This window comes from Astatotilapia calliptera, chromosome 20 (genome assembly GCF_964374335.1).
Source record: "Astatotilapia calliptera chromosome 20, fAstCal68.1, whole genome shotgun sequence".
Taxonomy (NCBI): domain Eukaryota; kingdom Metazoa; phylum Chordata; class Actinopteri; order Cichliformes; family Cichlidae; genus Astatotilapia; species Astatotilapia calliptera.
This window is the reverse complement of record NC_137441.1, coordinates 13,382,887-13,401,732: the sequence shown is the minus strand read 5'-3', so window position 1 is coordinate 13,401,732 and position 18,846 is coordinate 13,382,887. Positions and strand designations below refer to the sequence as shown.

Sequence of the window (18,846 nt, the reverse complement as noted above, 5' to 3'; positions counted from 1 at the left end):
TTTGTGGATTACATGTGCGTGAAAGAATGTGATGTTTTTGTTAGAGGAAGTATATATACTTGGTGTAAGTAGACACGGGGTGGCCACACTTAATGTCTGAAACCTTAATATAACCGCAAAAACATTTGCACCATTTCCTGCAGTGTAAATCTCACAGAAATACGGTAAGTAATGGGCTGGATTCCAACAGTTTGTTTTCACACCATAATAAAAGTACCACATTCACTCTTTTCTCAACCGCCTCCCATTTTAGCTAGGAAATATATGGTTTATTTATCTGTGCTGTCAGTCTTGTGGGTTTCGAATTATTTGAATGCAGGGCCGAGCCTTGTCCTCTCACCTAGACCAAACAGAAGTGCTGTTTTCATTTTTCAGCTCAGTTTCAGATAGAGCCGGAGCCAGGCTAATAACACAGAGGGGTCACCGTGACCTCGGCTCAGCCAGAGGGACATCCAGAAAAGCATGCGCACTGCTGGGATAGCTATGCTACAGTGGCAAGATGATGCTAGATTGCTTCTGTCTGGGCGTTGGAGATGTTATCTGAGAAAGTTGAGTTTTCATGGCGACTGGAGAAGTGACAGTCCTCTTCTTTTCTTTCTGTGGCTCCAGAATGGAAAGTTAAGAGACCAAAAGTGAGGGCTGAAATGATGCGTGAGAGTATGCCTCTGAACAACAGCAGAAATGGGACTAAGGAATTTGACAGAGCAGACACAGGAAAACAGATGAAAGGGAATACTGCTGTGCATTAATTCCCCTGTTGAGGCTTTGCTCTCTCACCACCACCATCAGCATTCACTTTCCTCTCGACAATCAGTCCCCTAAATTGCCTCCCCACTCATCCACCTTTCTGCTGTGCTCTACACCTCGGCTCTTCAGCCCTCACTTTCTCACTCTCTCTGTCTCTTGTGGGATGTGAAGGGGGCTCTTAGTCTGCTCTTTATTTGCATGTGCTGTAGAGGATTAGAGGCTGAAGAGTCTCAGACTACCGCAGTTAAGAGTCTGCTTTGTGTGTGTGTATACCTAAAGTGTGTGTCTATTCAATTAGATCTCAGTCTTCAGCAGAAGAACACTTACATGGGCCCTTATCTCTGTGTGTGTGCCACACTCCATGTCAGCATCAGAGACGGCACCTCTATTCTCCTAATTCTTTGTCATATTCATTATCGCCCATCGTTAGTGGAGTGTTTTTAGGGCGGTAATCTACTTATGAGCTCTAATTTATTGTCCAATTTCACTGCCTTTTTTTTCTCCCCTCTCATATTTTCTTTTTTCACTTTGTCTCTGACAGATTTCCCCTCTAAGTGGTCCAGTGGAAGGAGGCACCCTGCTGACAGTTCAGGGCAGGAACCTGGGCAGGAGGGCTAAAGCAGTGAGAGTCTCTATAGGAGATGTGAACTGTACTCTGCTGCCTCAGTTCTACACTGTCTCCACAGAGTAAGTTTTACAACATATAACTGAATTATGATTCATACGTTTGCAGTGTATGTCAGCCTCTCCCTGTAAATTTGCTCAATCATATCAGTTTGTCTCGTTTATATCTTTTATATATTTAACTACTTTTCACATTATCTGCTATGTTGAAATAACAAAACTGAACTTCTTGCCCTGTACACCAACTATATATATATATATATATATATATATATATATATATATATATATATATATATATATATATATGTATATATATATATATATATATATATGTATTATTTTTTACTTTATTTTTTTTTTTTAACCCTGATGAAATATGCACCATTGTTAGTGTCAGGACTTGTGAGATGATAGCTGACAATTACCTGTCGTCATGGTAACCTAATAGGATTTCAGGCAGGTGAGCGTTCAGGTGGATGGCAGGCTGAAATAGACACACACGGAGATCAAGTGATGGAAAGATTTCTCACTGTTACTGAAAGACTCCTGACATGGACATCTCAGACATGAACACTGTGTGTGCTAAAACACCCTCAAATCAGATCATTCAGTCACACCTGCCTACTTTTATTGGATGGTGGAAGCTACCTCTATTACACTGGAATGTCTTCAGCTGGGAAAAGTATGAAAAAGTAGTAAACGGGTGCCATGCTTTAAAAGATTTTGGGAAATATTTTTTTCTATATTGAAAACCCTCTAATCCAGGTGGGAAAGAATATTCATGTAAGCATATTTATCTAAACAGAAGCCATTTTCAGACATCGACTGCAACATCAAACATTTTTAAACATCACCTGTTATAGGTACACATGAGAATGCAAATGTCTTATTAGAAACAAAGTCTCTAGCACGTCTCTATCTCTGTGTTGGCCCTGCGATGGACTGGGCTGGTGCTTTTTGTATGTAAAGTTTACATTTTCTTTCTGTGCTTGCATGGGTTCTCTTCAGGTATTCTGATTTTGTCCAAGACTCCAGAGACAAGCATGTTTTTGCTCCCCCACAGCCTAAACTCTCTTAAGCAAGTTTCCTGATATTTTTTTCAATAGTTTCAGGAATAGTTCCCAATAGTTCCTTAAAGACATCCAAAGCTGTTCTTTGGATTACTTTTGTAAGTAACACTACTGGCTGAAATACAGGCTAAACCACGACAGAGCCCCTCTCCTGACTTCCTCCATACATATTTTTGACAATTTGAACCAAATTTCAGATTTGGAACCGGTCTTATGGGCTTCATGAGATTTGTTGCACTGATTTTCAGTCTAGTATACCTCCGGAGAGGCTTCAGCAAACAGTAGCTTAATGAACTGAAAGTCCAGATGCATCTCTTGGGTCCTGGTTTTTTTTTCTATTTCTTGAGAACATGACTTTCAGATGCTGCTCATCTGCTGTAAATCATTTTGCAGGCCTGATACTTCTTCTGTTGTTCTCTACTTGTTCAGTTTCTTCAGATTTTTTAAGGAAACGCTGTACATCACTCTCAGATACTTCCAGATAATTTCTGTCTAACGTCGCTTTAGAAATCAGCTTGTTCTTGAAAATGTATTATTTTTTTGCCTGTCAAATTGTGTTACCTTCAATATTATTGTAAGCTCAAATTTTAAAAAAATTGACAAAAAAAATCATTTTTACAACCAAGTTCTTGTAACAGAGTGTCTGAAGACACAATTTAAAATAGGCTCTTTGCTTTTTTATGCTTGAATGTCTCATAGGTCAGTGTTAAAATGAATAAACAGCAGCTAATGGGTAAAGAGAAGACTTCACAAAGCCTGCTAAAAACATTACATTATAGTTTGGTTCCTTGGAAGCAAAATGTTAAGAAATAAGGGCAGACTTAAGAATTTTGCACAATAGGACAAAAGTTTTTTAAAAAAGAAAGAAATGTAGGTAATCTCACGGTGACGAGTTAGAAACAGTTTGCCCAGCAGATCTCCAGGTGTTTATAAAGGCTCGAAGCCATTTTAGCGACAACTAGAAATATAAATTACACCTGAGCCTCAAATTCTCAGAAAAAAGAATGCACTGAAAATGGTTTTATCTTTTCTTCTGCAAAATGTTTTAAATTTCTAGATACCGACAGATTAGCCAGAGCATATGAAAGTGATAGAGATGGATTCATTGTATACATGCCAAATGTATAAATGAAAGCAACGTAAAAGTTTTTGATCCCAGGCCAGATAACCCTAGTTCTAACGTCTAGGAGGTCAGGTGGAAAATGGTCTATTATTTGGCGTGCTACAAAGAAAAGAAACAGAAATAGACCATCAAGGGCAGCAGAGGAAATCCATACTTTTTATTTTGTGCTTGACCAACTTTTATTTAAAGACAATCCAAGAGGGGGCAGTTTATAAACTTCCTCTTGTTAATTAATCACCATCACAGAGATCTGTGACAGTGATTAGATCTGCTTTATATAGGCCCACCAATCATGAAATTAAAATACCCACTGTCCACGTGTGGCTCAGTTTTCATGCATTCATGAGGCTAATTTTCACAAATATTATTATGCAGCACACTTCTCATTTTAAATGGCTCCATCACCACCCCTCCAAAGCTCAGGAACCGTCACATTGTCACCATGGAGACAGAAGGAGCCCGACTCCGACTCTAGCAGAACTCAGTGAAAAGTCAGTAACTCGACAATTACATCCGAACTTTCATTCCGTATCTGTAATGTTCCCTGAATGGAACTGTTTATCTGGTCTTGCTCCACTGAAGCCAATCATTGTATTAAGACCAGTTCTAGGGTGACCTGCGGGTCTTACCTGTCACTCCAACTGCCTGACACATTCCCCCCAAACCACACATGTAGAAAACAACGAATCACGTTTCACTCCGGGGTGAGCTCATCCCATGTTGTCATTCCTTATTGGCTCCAAAGGCTGGTTGTTGTGACAGCACGTCGTCATTGCTGGAAGTGGCACTGACAAATCATAACACATCAGTGCGTCTGACAGTGTCAGCACATTTGACTTGCACAGACACGCGCAGGCATGCGAAACCAGACATTTTTCTACTTCTTCCTTGTGGGGCACTCCGGTGATTGATTAGTGATCCTGTCTCATCACCTTCACAACTTAATTTTGAGGTACAATGTAAAGCTATTCACACCACACCCCTGAAGCAGGAAGGTCTGCTTCAAATTCCCCTCATTCATAAGACCTTGCCAGCCGTCAGTATTGCTCTCTTCATATACGCAGCCTACTCATCAGCATACACACACCTGTGCATGTGACCTCATTTACCACGACTGTTGAGACAGGTGTCTGCCCGTGTGCTGAAAGGTGAAAGTTCACATCTGTGTGCCAAAAGGAAAATGTGCAGCACTGGAGAGGCTATGCTCTTCTCACCCAGTGTCAACATGTTAATTAATGGCACAGTCAGTCTAAGCACACCTCATTTATTGAAGTGCTTCACTTGATGTTTGGCTCAGGTCCTCCATGCTGCCCTTCCTTTTCATCATTTTCATACGAACCTTGAGTGGCCGTCGCTGTGTCCATTTAGCTCGGCCCCAGAAAACACTTGTATTCAGACACATACGGACTGGATTGTTGATGATTTTGCAGCCACTCGAGGGAAATGATTAGAGACATCTCAGTGCTAGAACAAATGTTGCCCTCCCGACTGTAATATCTCCACAGTGGGGCAATGCTGGAATATAGAGCAGGGGTCAGCCCAGGCCCTGTGCGCTCCTGCAGGGAGTCTGCCTGTCCTTTGAGTAGAATCACACCACATCAACATCACGTCCAGCATACACCCTCATGCACACACCACATTATCTGCATATCTTACAAAAGTCTACTTCTATGCTTTTTTATCTGATTGCACATCGATGGAACATTGGACACGTTGGTACATATCTAAAAATTAAACATGGAAGTGTTGCAACATGCATTGTGTATGCGGGAGGCTGCATAGTTTTCTTCTGCACTGTTTCATTTGGCACTGTGGGATATATAGCAAGTACTGTCACTGCTGCCACACTAGCTCTGAGAAGTTAATTGTCTCGTAACTGGCAAGAGTCTAATTTAGCAGAAGATTAAAAATAATTCATCTGAGTTAATTGGTGGAAATTTAATTATGCCATAAGAAGTTATTGTTATATACTTCGAGTGGAGCTGCATTGATTAGTCAATCAACAGGAAATTATTCCAAATTATTCAACATCTGTTTTGATAATTCTGTTAATTGTTTAAATAAATTTTTGTAAACAAAAATGGCAGCAGTTTCCTGGCTCCAGGTTCTCCAATGTGAAGATTTTGTTGGTGTTTTTTTACAGTGTTTTATCAGTGTGAAGTCAAATATTACAGAGTGTGTTCAATGAGAGGATCCAAAGCAATGGACAGTGTACAAGACAGGTGAAGAAGAGAGTTCAGGCAGGGTGGAGTGGGTGGTGACGAGTGTCAGGGGTGATTTGTAAAAGAAGGATAGCAGCCAGAGTAAATGGGAAGGTTTCCAAGAAGGCAGTGAGACCCGCTATGATGTGTGGTTATAAGATGGTAGTAATAACAAAAGAACAGGAGGAGCTGAAGGTGGCAGAACTGAATCGGTTAAGAAAGGTTAAGATTTTCATTGGGAGTGACCAGGATATACAGGATTAGAAATGAGAGCGGGATGGCTCAAACTGAGTGGTTCAGAGACAAAGGTAGAGAGGCCACCATGCTGTCTAACCCTTGAAAAAGCAGCTTAACCTGATGTTATAGACATTATAAGGGGTAATTTCATCTCAGGATTAAATATAGTTTTAGAATATGTGAGAGGCACTAAAAAATAATGGGAATGATGAGGGACAGCTTAGATTGAGCAGGTTTGAAGGCAATGTTAAAATGTTTTTGACATGTTCGGATTATGAAAGATTCTAAACTCTTTCCTGAAACTATGAGACACACCTAGTTTCAGTTTAAATGGTACAGGCTGACTTCATCATAGCATCTATCTGCTGAGAAAACCCCTTGTGTTGTAGTTCACAGGAAAAAATGACTTTGTGTCTTTGCTGTGCAGAATTATCCTCAACATTATGGTTCAATAGCAAACATCATATAATATGATGTACAGTTTTGATAACAGTTTAGTTCCCAGCCTGAAGCTACCCTGCAAGTTGAGACTGATTCAGGCTCCAATTTCTCTTATTTCCCTCAGGCTTGATCCTGTGAATAGTCATGTTTCATTTTGTTTGTCCTTGTTTTTCTTTCCTCTCTAATTTAGAGCATGTGAAGCGATGCATTTTTTCCCAAACAGGTGCACTTCTGCCCTCATGCCACATAACTGAGAGGAGTGTAATTTGAGTGTAATGGCATTCTTTACCTGATGCTTCTGTAATTAATGAGCATGAATGTAGACCCTGCTATCAACAGATGGTTGGTACTGCAGGTTATTTTAGTTTCCTTTTAACACCTATTCTGGCTTATGAAAAAAGGGGAAAATTTGTTTTAATTAGGGTTGTTATATGCTAGAATACATGTCACTTTGTTTAAGGCTTGATATTTAGAAAGCCCCGACAGCTTGACCTCAGCCAAGCCTAGACCGACCCAGCCCAGCCGCATCTACTGTGTGTCCTGCCAGGTCCTCCCACACTAAGCACAGCTCCTGCACTTATGTAAATTCCATGGGTCTCCTCTGTCAATCATATATCGCTAGCTGAGAATTTATAACCACTGTAGCAGCAGGCACCTGACTAAATAAACCGACAGGGTGTCAAGCTGGAAGGAGATCATTTGAGGCGATAAAGGTTGTGTTCCCCCTTTGGTACATTTATCCCAGTGAGGTCCCAGAACAGTAGGTCTCTGTGCCTCAGTACACCACCATGTCATTAATATGAGACGTCTCTGTAGAGTGTGCACTGATGGCACAGGGTATAATCACAGCCAGGAGGTAAGAGTACAAGCCACGGCAGCTTCTTAATCTCCTCTGTGGTTAGACACATCTGGTCTAAGGAGCTTTGAACTTTACTTCCCCTAATATCTGATATCCCAGGGCTTTATTGGATTCCCTTATGTAAATGCAATGGGCATTGATGAATTAGTTCATAACACTATTCCCCAAGATTAATTATGTGTCTTTGTTTAGCAGGTCGAGATCTCCTTTTTCATTCTTATATTGGTTTCCCTCACTTGCAATTTGAGTTGAGCGACTCCTTTTTTTTTTTCAAATGAGTTTATTGATTTAAAATTGTGAGCATCATTTTTTTTTTTTTGCTTGTTATTCATATTGTTCTCTTTTATTAACTGATCCTCTGTTGTGGTGTTCTGTCCCCAGGCTGGTGTGTGTCACTGGGAGGGCTGCAGATAACAGGAGCGATATTGTCCAAGTGGATGTGGAGCAGAGTGGGATGGGGAAGTCAAAGGAGACCTTCTCATATTTAGTGAGTATTCTCCAGATATCCACCCTCCTGCTGGTTTTTGCTTTCTGTTCTATCTGCCTCTTCCTCCACACTCTTCATCTATGCTCCTTTTTTTTTTTTTGCTCCTTCCCCACTGGGAAAGCCTCCCCATGTGTGTCAGTTAAGTGTTAACAGATGCGTTTTATGATTCAGAGGAATGCTAGTGTGTGGGAATCTTCAAACATCCATGTGAGCTGTAAGCTAAGCACCATTGTCATTCAGCATTGAATGCCAGAAAAAACAAATATGGTGATTGTTGGAATGTCCCCTTGCTCTGAATTCATCACCGGACGAGGCGAGCTGGCCAGCATTGTGTTAATTGACCTCAACCCACACAGTCTCTCAGTCTCTAAGAGTATTCACCCAGTGGAAATACCCATGTAAGCCATTTGTTTCTCTTTGTTTATAGACAAAGAATTTTTTTTACAATCCAGTGCTGGAACGAGCTGTCATGTCTGGAGCTTCTACAAACAGATCTCCTTGTGAGTCATCCCACAGAGAAATCATCCCAATCTTGAAACCCTTCTTGATACATAAGGATTTTTTTAAAATCTAGAACGACAAACATAGTAAGGACTGTTGTTGGACCTCCTCCTGAGCTTCCTTATCCATCTCAGAACTGGTCAGTGTCGGGAGGTGTTTTACTGCAGGAGAAGATGTGAGAGAAAGGGGAAGCAGTTCTGGAGACAGGATATGTGCCTCTACCGCATCTCCTTCCTCAAACCTCTTGACGGAAACATCTGCCTCCTTACGCCCCCTCCTAAACAAAAATACACAATAGGTCTGCTCCATCCCTGTGCACTGAGGAAGTGAATCCTGTCAGTGAGGATAAGAGGTTTCCCTGGAGGCGAGGTTCACGGCGGGGATAAAAAGTTTGAAAAGAGCAGGAATGCTGATGCTGGTAGCTGCAGAGCCGGACAGGGATATTCATCTTCGCCCAAGGAGGCTTTTTATTTGTGTGTAGGTGCTTTTGTGCATGTATGATTACGTGTGCATGAAGTTTCTCATGCGTATGCATGAACATTATTGCTTCTTACCCGCAGTACAGTACAGCTGTCCTGCTACTTGGGCCTTAAATGCCTGTTGGCTTCAGCAGCACTTTAACATACTGCAGCGTGGGCTGTCTTCACAGTTTTCCTCACTAATTTATTGTTATAGTCAGCAGCTGTCTCAGCCCATCTGTAAAGACGTAATATTTAAACCTCAAAGGATAAGGAAAGATTTTATTTGTTGTCAAGAAAGGCATCATAGAGCACAAACGCAGTTTTTACTAAGCCTGTCTTTTCCAGTGACAGAAGCTGTCAGATTTCTACTGATAAATGTGATTTCTTGTTAGTAGTGTCCCATATCTTTCCTCTGCATGCAGATCCCAAAGCTACTGTCCATGGAGCCGGAGCGGGGCTTGCGTGCTGGAGGAACCAAAGTGACCATCAATGGGGAACACCTTAACATTGGATCTGAGGTTAAAGTCAAGGTCAACACAACACAGGAATGCATTATCACTAAGTGAGTGCGACTTTCGTCAAGCAGTTTCTGCAACTTTTGTTAAGCTGGCCAAATTTCAAGTGGTTCTAAACTCTCTGTGACTTTGAATGCTTACCAATAAACCACAAAGGATTTAAATAGCTTTCTTTGCTTTGCCCATATTAATAGCGCCCTTTTCTGTAGCTGATAACAAATGCAGCTACACAGTAATTATTTATTCAGGCTGCACAGTGAAGCCGGCATAAAATTCAGCACCTTTACCTGTATCCCTAATGCTTTCCAAAACAGATTTTTGACTTCTGTGCAACTCTGCCAATATGACTTCAATTGTAATTGGAAGTATTTTGGGGATTAAACAGTTGTAGACATTGCAAGTTCTGAGGTTACACCGTTTACCTGTTTTTCTTTTCTTTCTTTTATTAGGAAAACAGCTCGAACAATTGAATGCATCATGCCTCCTGCCTCACAGGCACACACTGACCCAGTAACAGTGTGTGTAGAGTTTGAGAACAAAACTTGTGAGGGTCCAGAGCTTAGCACCACATACACCTATGAGAGGAACCCCACTATCACCTCCATCCACCCCAAAATGAGCTTCCGCAGGTACGTATACCACCACACACATCTCAAGGATTAAAAATCTCCACATGCAATACTTTGGAGTTCTCCTCGCATTCCCAGTCACAGGCATAAGTCATTACTGTAATATTGTCCTCAGTGTCTTCTTCCTATTGTTCTCTAAATTGCACAGCTTCAGTGTGACAGGGCAGTGGCATGTTTTTGAGGACATGTGAGGCTTTTCAGTGTATTCAAACTGGTGTGCTTTATTATCTTGTCCTGTCTCTGTCTCGTGTTGGAGAAGGGTCCCAAAGTATTTGCATGTCAGTATGAATTTGACACATTTTTTTGTCGCAGCTGAGATGTGACTCTCTGTTGTGTGTGTGTCACAGTGGTGGCAGGAACATCACAGTGACAGGCCAGGGTTTTGATCTGGTACAGAGTGTCACCATGCAGGTGGTGGGAATTGGACATTCAGTGAGTATCCTAATTATTTCCTCATTTATTTTGCTTGACGCTTTCAGTCAGATAGTCAGATGTGTGGGATCTTGGGATTCACTAGAAAATAATTATTTTCTCCTGTGATGTAGTCATAAACATGCAGACACAAATAAATTATTGGTTCAAAGTAAGTAACTGTTGTCCTCTCTGGTCCTTCTACAGCAGTGTGAAGTGCTCACCCCCTCCACAATTGCCTGCCGCTCTCCTCCATCCAACCAATCCCAGCCGACCTCAGTGCAGTTCTTGCTGAATGGAGTCCTTTACACGAATGACAGGCCGCCTTTCTCGTCTGATACCGATGACGAAGAAGAAGAGGAGGAACCTCACATAGGTCACTTTCCCTTGGAATATGTGGAGGATCCTCAGTTCTTCACCGCCAACAAGGAGAAGCTAATCAAACACCATTCAGGGGAGCAGCTGACACTCATCATCAATGTGAGCGACACTGTTCAATCACTTTCATGCTTCACTTTGTGCTGGTCTACAAAAAGATCCTCAGAAATCCCCAGAAGTCTGCCAGTCCCTACAGACATTTCCACACAAATAATTTGCATTTTAACTTTATTTCATCAAAAAGCTGGTCAGACATAAAGGTACCATCAGAAGACATCAGGCCTTTTATGTTGTTATGTGGCGAGCTTTGAAAAAAATGAAATACTTACTCTACTCCTTGAACTAGTGATGCTATTTTCTGGCTTGTTTTGTGGTTTCAAAAGCATCACTGCTGTAAACCTGAATGCCCCCACTGTTATGAGCCGACAGAGCTGACTGTTTCTTTATTCATATTCACATAAACCAGAGGCATATAAAACACTTCAAAGGCTCTGTCCCCTGTAATGTGTTGACTTCTAATGTTGCAGGTCTAAGGGGGAAGGGGGGCTTTGTTTAGTTGGAGGTCCCATGTTCCACGTTCTGGCTGATCTAAGCACCTGTCTGCATGAATTCATCACCCTAGAGGGTTTCTGGCTGTGACACCGTAAAAAAATGCACATACTAACAGCGCAGACAGGAAAGTTTGAACACGACGCAGCTTCCTCTTTATGTGTCGGTGTGTGCCGGGTTCAGCCCATCTACATGGTCGACTCATTTGTTGTTTCCTGTTTGATTTAGGAAGATGGATTCCACTCGTGGTGGAGCTGAATGGGAGAGAGAGGCTGAAGAGAAATGTGTTTGTTTAATAGGGAGCTTGTTAGCCAGCCAGCCTATATTAAGAACCTGAGCTGGAATGTGGGTGGGTTTTGTTATCCTTTATTCTGTTTTCGGCCTGTTGAATCCATTGTTTTGGCCTTTTCTATTAGTTTCCATGTGAAAATCTTGTGCATATTGGGGTTATAAAAATCTATTTCTTAGAATATGCTCAAACATATTGGTGTGATAGCTTGATGCTTTTTGTGTCTGTGTATGATGTGTGTGTGTTGTGTTTGTTCAAGGAAGCATTTGTTGACAGAGACCCAGGGGGCTGCAATCTGCAGTGGGGACAGAACAGTGTCCTAAGGGTGTAATCAAAACAAGGAAGCACGCTGGGGATAAACACACGCATACTTCCTCACTTGTCATTCTTATATTGAAGGGAAATTGCCATTTCATACAAAAAGGCTCATATGTTTGTACGTCTCTCTGTTTGTAGGTTAGTCTATTATTAGTAATAATAACACTGTACATAGCAAATTAATTACAGAGAAGGCTGTGACACAGTAAAAAGTAAAACCACAAGAAACACAAGGAGTCATGCAATCATACACAAACCTTGGAGTTAGTGCCCAAAGATGAATATTAAAATTCTTCTTTGTTGTTTCACAGTAAAGCTCACTGTGGCAAGATTACAGTTCGTTCCTGACTGTTCCTGACTGGATTTCTACTTTCAAATAAAGTACTTGAAGTAATGCAGCTAGACTTTTTACAGCCGATTTAATCATCTGTGTCTGATCTTTGTGTACTGAAGTTTCTACATTCCTGACTAGAAAAACTATTATTGAACTCTGGTGGAATGACGTTTCTTGCATTACTCATTAACCCTTAATTAACTGATTAGTAAAATATTTCAGATTAAGAATTTATTTTGCATGAGTCTTCTGGGCCAACATAGACAGCACGGACCCATTATGATTTTGGTAGGGGAGGAACCAAAAGATGGGCAGAACCTGCAGAAGAGACCCAGCCTGGGTCGAACCTGAAGTAAAAATGCTAACCGCTTAACCACCGTGACCCTTGAACAGACAACTAGATTTTATGTTATACATGTTAAAAAGGGTACTTTAGTCTAAGAGTTTCAGATATTTTGACGATATGTGAGAGACTCTACTAAATAATGGGAATAATTAGGGACAGGTCAGATTGAGCAGGAATGTTGAGATGGAGGAGTAATAGTGGGTAAACTGAACAAAGAATGTTGAAAAAAGACCTCAGAGGAGGTTCATGGATGTACTGTAGGGCAACATGCAGGGGATTGCTGTGCAAGAGGAAGATGATCCACTATGGTGACTTTTAAAGACACCAGCCAAAACAAGAAGAAGAAGAAGTAATGAAGATTAACATGTAATTAGCATTGTGCAAGTGATCTGAGCCTTAGGTCCTAACACGGGACAAGCTTCAAAATCAAGAAATTACCATATTGGAAGTGAAGGACATCTTTCATTTCTGTCATGCCTGATAAAAATCTTTCAAACTCAGTGCCCACCATCTGTAAAGTGAGTTCTCCTGATCCCTACTATAAATTTTTAAGCATTTAAAAATCCTTCACTAGATCCTCGGAAGATATTGTGCTGCTTTTTAAATAAGCTAAGTGCTACACCTCCTGAGTCAGTGAAATCACACTTCATGTGTAAAATCAGACGAGCGTCTATTTAAGCAGTGAAATTCCGGGCTTTAATGGAAGCAGCAGAGTTAGACTGATTGGAAAACATTGTCCATGCATCTTATTTCAAAAGGCTTCTGTAAAGGCCCTGAGAATGTTATTCTGGGCTCAGACAGGGATGACCGTGATCGGGTTTGTTTGTAGAAACTTTTCTGGCCATGTGAGAGGGGGAGTGGGAATGTTTTGTGCTTCGAGCTGAACTCTAGCCCAAACTGGATGAGTTTCCCGCTGCCTTTCTCTGCATGACAGCTGCATGACAGGCCTGCCACGGCTCGGTTTCTGTGCGTGCACACTAGAATGCCTATGTGTCTGCACGTATGTGTGGGGTAAATCTCTTCGTGAATGTTATCTGCGCTTGTTCGAAGTAGGCCCCTCTGCTGTCTTACTCCTGACCGGCTGACGGCTGTTTTTATTCGTTTCTGGCACAGAAAGTACCAAGCGATCTGGAGCTGATGCCGGAGGAATACTCAGTGATGATTGGCTCCTATCCCTGCAACATCACTTTTCACAATGACCAGCTGTTCCACTGCACTATCAATGGACTATCCAGCTCCAGCGAAAGGGAGCTTCCTGTCTTTGTAAGTATTAAACCTTGTAAAACACTATAACATGCAAATATACAATTCAGACTTGTGCTGAAAATATTGCTGCCTGGACCTCGATAATTTTAGAGTTTCAACCAAATATTACACGGTATTCAAGCCAAGCATTTAGTCAGAATCTGTACCACCTGTGATGCACACTGAAACGGATTTTATCTGCAAAAATCTGAATGCGTGCTCTGCAAGTCATTTGTGAGTGTGCCGCTCTACATGCATTATAAATGGGTTGTAGTCGCTCCTCATTCCATCATGAAATAGTAGTCAGTTGGGGGTGGTTAGTCGTCATTCTGTGCCACAACAAATAGTTATGTGTTTGCCAACTGTTGTTCATGTCTTTAATCTTTTATCAGTTCTTCTATCATATATTGCACAGACTGCTCACACTGATCCCAAAAACTTCTGAGTCAGCGATGATCTCACTCTTCACTTGTGTCTTTGTTTTTTGTTTCCTGGTTCTTTCATTCTCCATTAAATGCCCTAATCAAGACATGGCTAAGCCCTGAGCAGTCCTGATAAAACCAGACCCTCTTTTTCCTACCCATCTCTCTTCCCCATCTGTAGATATCCGTTCTGGTCTGTTTCGATAGGGCTCTATTAAGGGGGAAAGCATTCATCTATATTTAAATATGAGCCAAACTGCGAGTGGTTTGCTGAAATAGCTCAGAAAACATATGTTAGTCGTTCTCTGCCACGGTTGAGGTGAACTGTAAGAAGCGTTTCCCCACTTTGACACAAAAATAGAAGTAAAGCCTCTCCTTCCTTCTCTGTCTGTCTCTCCTTGTGTACCTGTGGCTTGCTCAAGCAAACCTCCACCCCCATCTGTCTCTCAGGATGTCTCAGAATAAACACTGGCAATTAGCAAACACATAAAGTCAGGGCAAGGGTCAGATAAGATGTCATAACACAAATGGGTGGGCTGTCTGCTTCCTGCACACGAGCACTGAGGATGATTTGCAAGCGCATTTGACAGGGGCATAAATACAGAGTGCAAGTACATTTTCCTTTGTGCTGGCACATTTGAATAAATGCATACATGTTGGGGTGACGCATAGCTCGTGGCCATTTGTGTTACTTCACTTACTTTTGGTGGAAGATCTATTTTTGCACGCCTGTGTTGTGCTTGGCTCTGAAGTGCTGCAGAAGTGGATGTGGGGAAGCAGTGTTTTTGTACCCCAAGCGAAACAGGAACATGGAACAATGGCATTTTCCCCTCCATTACACCAGGCCTGGCTGTTGCAACCTCTGGAAGAAGGCCTCCTCTGGCTGGTCTGAGTAAATAAATGTCTGGAACAGAAAGAGCAAGAGGGAATGTGAAAATGAGGGAGCCCGGTGAGCCAGCTTCCCCCCGTTAGAGTAAGACCACTGTAAGAAGGATTTGGTCTGAGGATTGGAGGCTTTTTTATCTCCGTCTCTTTTCATGAAATATGTTCAGATTGGGGAAGGAGCGGGAATGACGTGAGCAGGGACCAGAGAGACCCTGCTGACTAATCAGAAGGCAGAAGTGAAAGTTCTTTTCTTGTCACATCTGGGTTAGACTGAACTGGGTGACTCGTTGCAGCGAGAGACCATTTTTCAAAATCTACAGTGTGTAATTTTTTTTTTCTGCATATGTGCACCTGTGCCTATGGAGAAAAAAATGATGTGCTTGTGCATGTTTGCAGCAACTTGTGTTCTCATTAAGAACTGCTTCTGTTGCACTCTACTCACTCTGTGTTACAAAGAAAAGTTTTAATGCATCTACTGCTCATTGCTGTGTGTTCTGCAAACTTCTGCCTTCAACTTTTTCTTTTTGCCTTTTTGGATATTACCTTACTGGGTTACAATGTAGTGCAGGAAAAGGGACAACAATTTGACTCCAGCCATTCATTTCCTAGCCAACTATCCAGGAAGTGGGGTTTAATTCTCGCCACTCTTCCTTCATCAGTGCAAACCATTTTAAACAATCCCTTTATTTTATCTCATTTGGGCTGCTATAATTATCTTTACACATCATTTGCTCATATTCCCACTACTCTAAGTGCATCTGCTAGGATTTCAACATGCTTGCACAGCTTTAGAGTTGGCTTTTTGCAACATCTAACCAGCAGCTGACTCAAAAGATCTGACAGCTGGGGCATTTTTATCAAATTTCTGGACTAGTGAGATGGAGATGGGATCTTTTAAGCGTTATATTAAAATGCACATATTGTCAGATAATTATAGAATAGGTAGCTTGTTTTTTGGGGAGTATATTTTTATTTGCAGTGATTAAGAGCTGAAAGTTTTTTATTTTGAATTTAATGTTTTATATCGTTAAATAAGCTTCTAAGAACACAAAAGTAAATGTTGGGCTTGAGGCGATATAGTTGACAGTCACGCTGTTAGAAAAATCCATAGAAGGAGAAGGGAAAACTTTAAGTGGAGGAGGCCGATTTTTGAAGGAGCTTGACCCAGTTTCATTTGTCATTTCCTTTTTCTTTTTAGGTGCAAGTGGGGAACTTTCGACGCAAAGTTGCCACAGTGCAGCTCGGCGGCAGCGAGATGGCCATCGTGGTATCCATTGTGGTGTGCTGTGTGCTGCTGCTGCTGTGCACTGTGGGTAAGTTGTGTACACATACTTACCAGAACGTGATGGATGTATGCCTGTTATAGCAATGCGTGCTCCAGATGGGAAATAGATAAAAGGAATTCGGGGGTCATAGATTCCTGCGCCTCCCTTCATTCCTCTTCAGTATCCATTGCACAAAGACCACAGTGTTCCTCTTACCGTTTACTCCATCTGTGTGCTTATGTGTGTGTATACACTGTAATCTTTGAGTGTGTCTCTGGGGCAGGTGTATGGGTGAAAATTGGTGTTAGTGTGGATTTTCACACAGTTTCCCGGTATGAATCTGTTCTCAGATATTAAAAAAAAAACAAAAAAAAAAAGCCAACCTCCTTTCTTTTCTTGCCAGACTTTGTGGGTGTGACATAAATGTTGAAATATTAGTGCGTAAATCATTTTAACGTCCCGTGTTCTCACTGTGAAAAACATTGGCACAAAGTCTTTTCCACGAGCTCATAAAAGCTAAAAAAACACAAAAATAATTTCATCCATTCGAAAATCTCTCAGTCCCATTTTGACCCTGTTATTATTTCCAGGAAGTTGACAGTGTGTGATAACAGCAGTTGTTTTGTAAATTAGTTGCATTGTATTTTTCTCACTCTTTTGTGTTTTTTTTTTTCTCAGCTCTGGTAGTGTACTGCACAAAGAGCCGAAGGGCAGAACGCTACTGGCAGAAAACGCTACTCCAAATGGAGGAGATGGAGTCCCAGATCAGAGAGGAGATCCGTAAAGGTGTGTTTATAAGAACATCACACACACACACATGAGCGCACCAGTACAAACTTTGTTATCAAAGTCACTTTTGATAGCGATTTTGAAAAAAAAAGAAGTTTGCATGAAGACAGAAATGTTGACCACACTTGTTTGTGTTTACTTGTTTGTGTATATCTGTGTTTGTGTGCGCATGCGAGCAGAAAAGTATATTTGTTTTTGAGGTTTTCTAGTCTGAAGTGCGAGAAAGAAACAACAGTGGACAGATCTGTGCCTAGTAAGCGTGACTCATAAAAGATAGTCTCTGCCAAATGATCAGTCACAGACAGACACACTGAGTGACCACATCGCCTCTGCTCCCTCTGCCCTATAGGAACGAGACCTTTGAGTTTGTGTTTGGTTTTGTGTCTGTGTGTGTGCGTGTGCGTGTCTAGGGCATTAGACCAAAGCAGTATGAAGGCCACTCCGCATCTGAGCACCCAGATTTATTGTGTGGAGATAGGGGGGACGGATAGAGAAAGAAAAATGGAGGGAGGAAGCGATAGGAGCGGGAGTGAGGGCCGCAAGCTTGAGGAGAAGCAGAAGCGTGGGAGGGAGAGGAGGCGAGGAGAGGTTATTTTGTCAGAGGACACAGATAAATTTGTGGCAGAGTTCAGGGTGAGTGTGAACAAAGCACTGGATACTTTTGCTGAGAAGATGTGATAAAAGCAGGCGAAAGGGGGAGAGGGTTAAAGAAGATGGGTAATTGACATATTCCAGGTTACACAAATGGGAGTGTCATGATATTTGTCTGAAGAGTGAGGCAGAGGGGAGGTTTGGTATTCAGGCCTGCTGCTTATAATCTGGAGCTGACAGTGTGAACTGATTCAGACGAAGCTTTAGCGAGCAGGAGGATAAATAACCTGGCGGTGTAATGAAATATGTTTTAAATCCCTCTGGTCTAGTATTCTCTTCTTTCTGCACAAACACAGTCTGAAGAAACAGCCATTGTAACCCAAATACGTCTCTCATCCTGCAACAGGATGCACTTTTCTATAAAGAGATCTCTGGCGTGTCATTACATGTGAACATTATCCTCTGCTGGTACATGCTAGCCAATAAAGTGGCTACAACATTGCCATGCAGATTCGAGTCAGCATCTGGACACGCTGATGCTGTTACTGCATGTAAACCTCGATCTGTACACATGTTTTGGATAAAAGCCTCAGACTGGATTTGGCTGCTCTGATTGTCGTTTGGTAAATATTTGCCTGCGTGTCGTGACGGGCTGCACAGTTTGGCAGGGAGAAAGGATGAGAGGGGAAAAAGATCAGAGGATTAGGATTTGGTATTTAACCAGAAGATGATACTAGATGGAGGAAATTAAATGATATAATTCTGTGTTTGATTTAAAATAGCTTCCTGTGAAATCAACCAGTCTTCCAGCAGGATGGGAAAATTGATGGTTACTGGATTAGTCTGAAAACAGATTTCTTGCTTACTTTACTTAGCAACAAATGAAGCTCAAGGAGCCAGAAACAGGAAGAAACCACGGTGTACAAACAGTACCCATGATTCAATCTCATTTGTTTTGTTTTGGGGGGATTTTTTTCTTTTTTGCGCCCTCAGGCTTTGCAGAACTCCAGACCGACATGACAGACCTGACCAAGGAACTGAATCGCAGCCAGGGCATCCCCTTTTTGGAGTACAAACAGTTTGTCACACGCACCTTCTTCCCCAAGGTGAGAAACCCTATTTATTC

At 41.7% G+C, this 18,846-nt stretch overlaps 1 protein-coding gene across 1 annotated transcript in view; it reads left to right on the top strand.

Moving 5' to 3' along the window:
- Positions 1 to 18,846, top strand: part of plxnd1 (plexin D1) — a 72,093-nt gene that overhangs the window by 37,045 nt on the left and 16,202 nt on the right. Inside the window, exons 13-22 of the mRNA XM_080294491.1 lie at positions 1,289 to 1,434; positions 7,687 to 7,792; positions 9,177 to 9,316; positions 9,719 to 9,898; positions 10,246 to 10,330; positions 10,517 to 10,789; positions 13,637 to 13,786; positions 16,274 to 16,388; positions 17,019 to 17,126; positions 18,714 to 18,826. Coding sequence (XP_080150617.1) covers positions 1,289 to 1,434; positions 7,687 to 7,792; positions 9,177 to 9,316; positions 9,719 to 9,898; positions 10,246 to 10,330; positions 10,517 to 10,789; positions 13,637 to 13,786; positions 16,274 to 16,388; positions 17,019 to 17,126; positions 18,714 to 18,826 — 1,416 coding nt within the window. The remainder of the gene's footprint in view (positions 1 to 1,288; positions 1,435 to 7,686; positions 7,793 to 9,176; positions 9,317 to 9,718; positions 9,899 to 10,245; positions 10,331 to 10,516; positions 10,790 to 13,636; positions 13,787 to 16,273; positions 16,389 to 17,018; positions 17,127 to 18,713; positions 18,827 to 18,846) is intronic.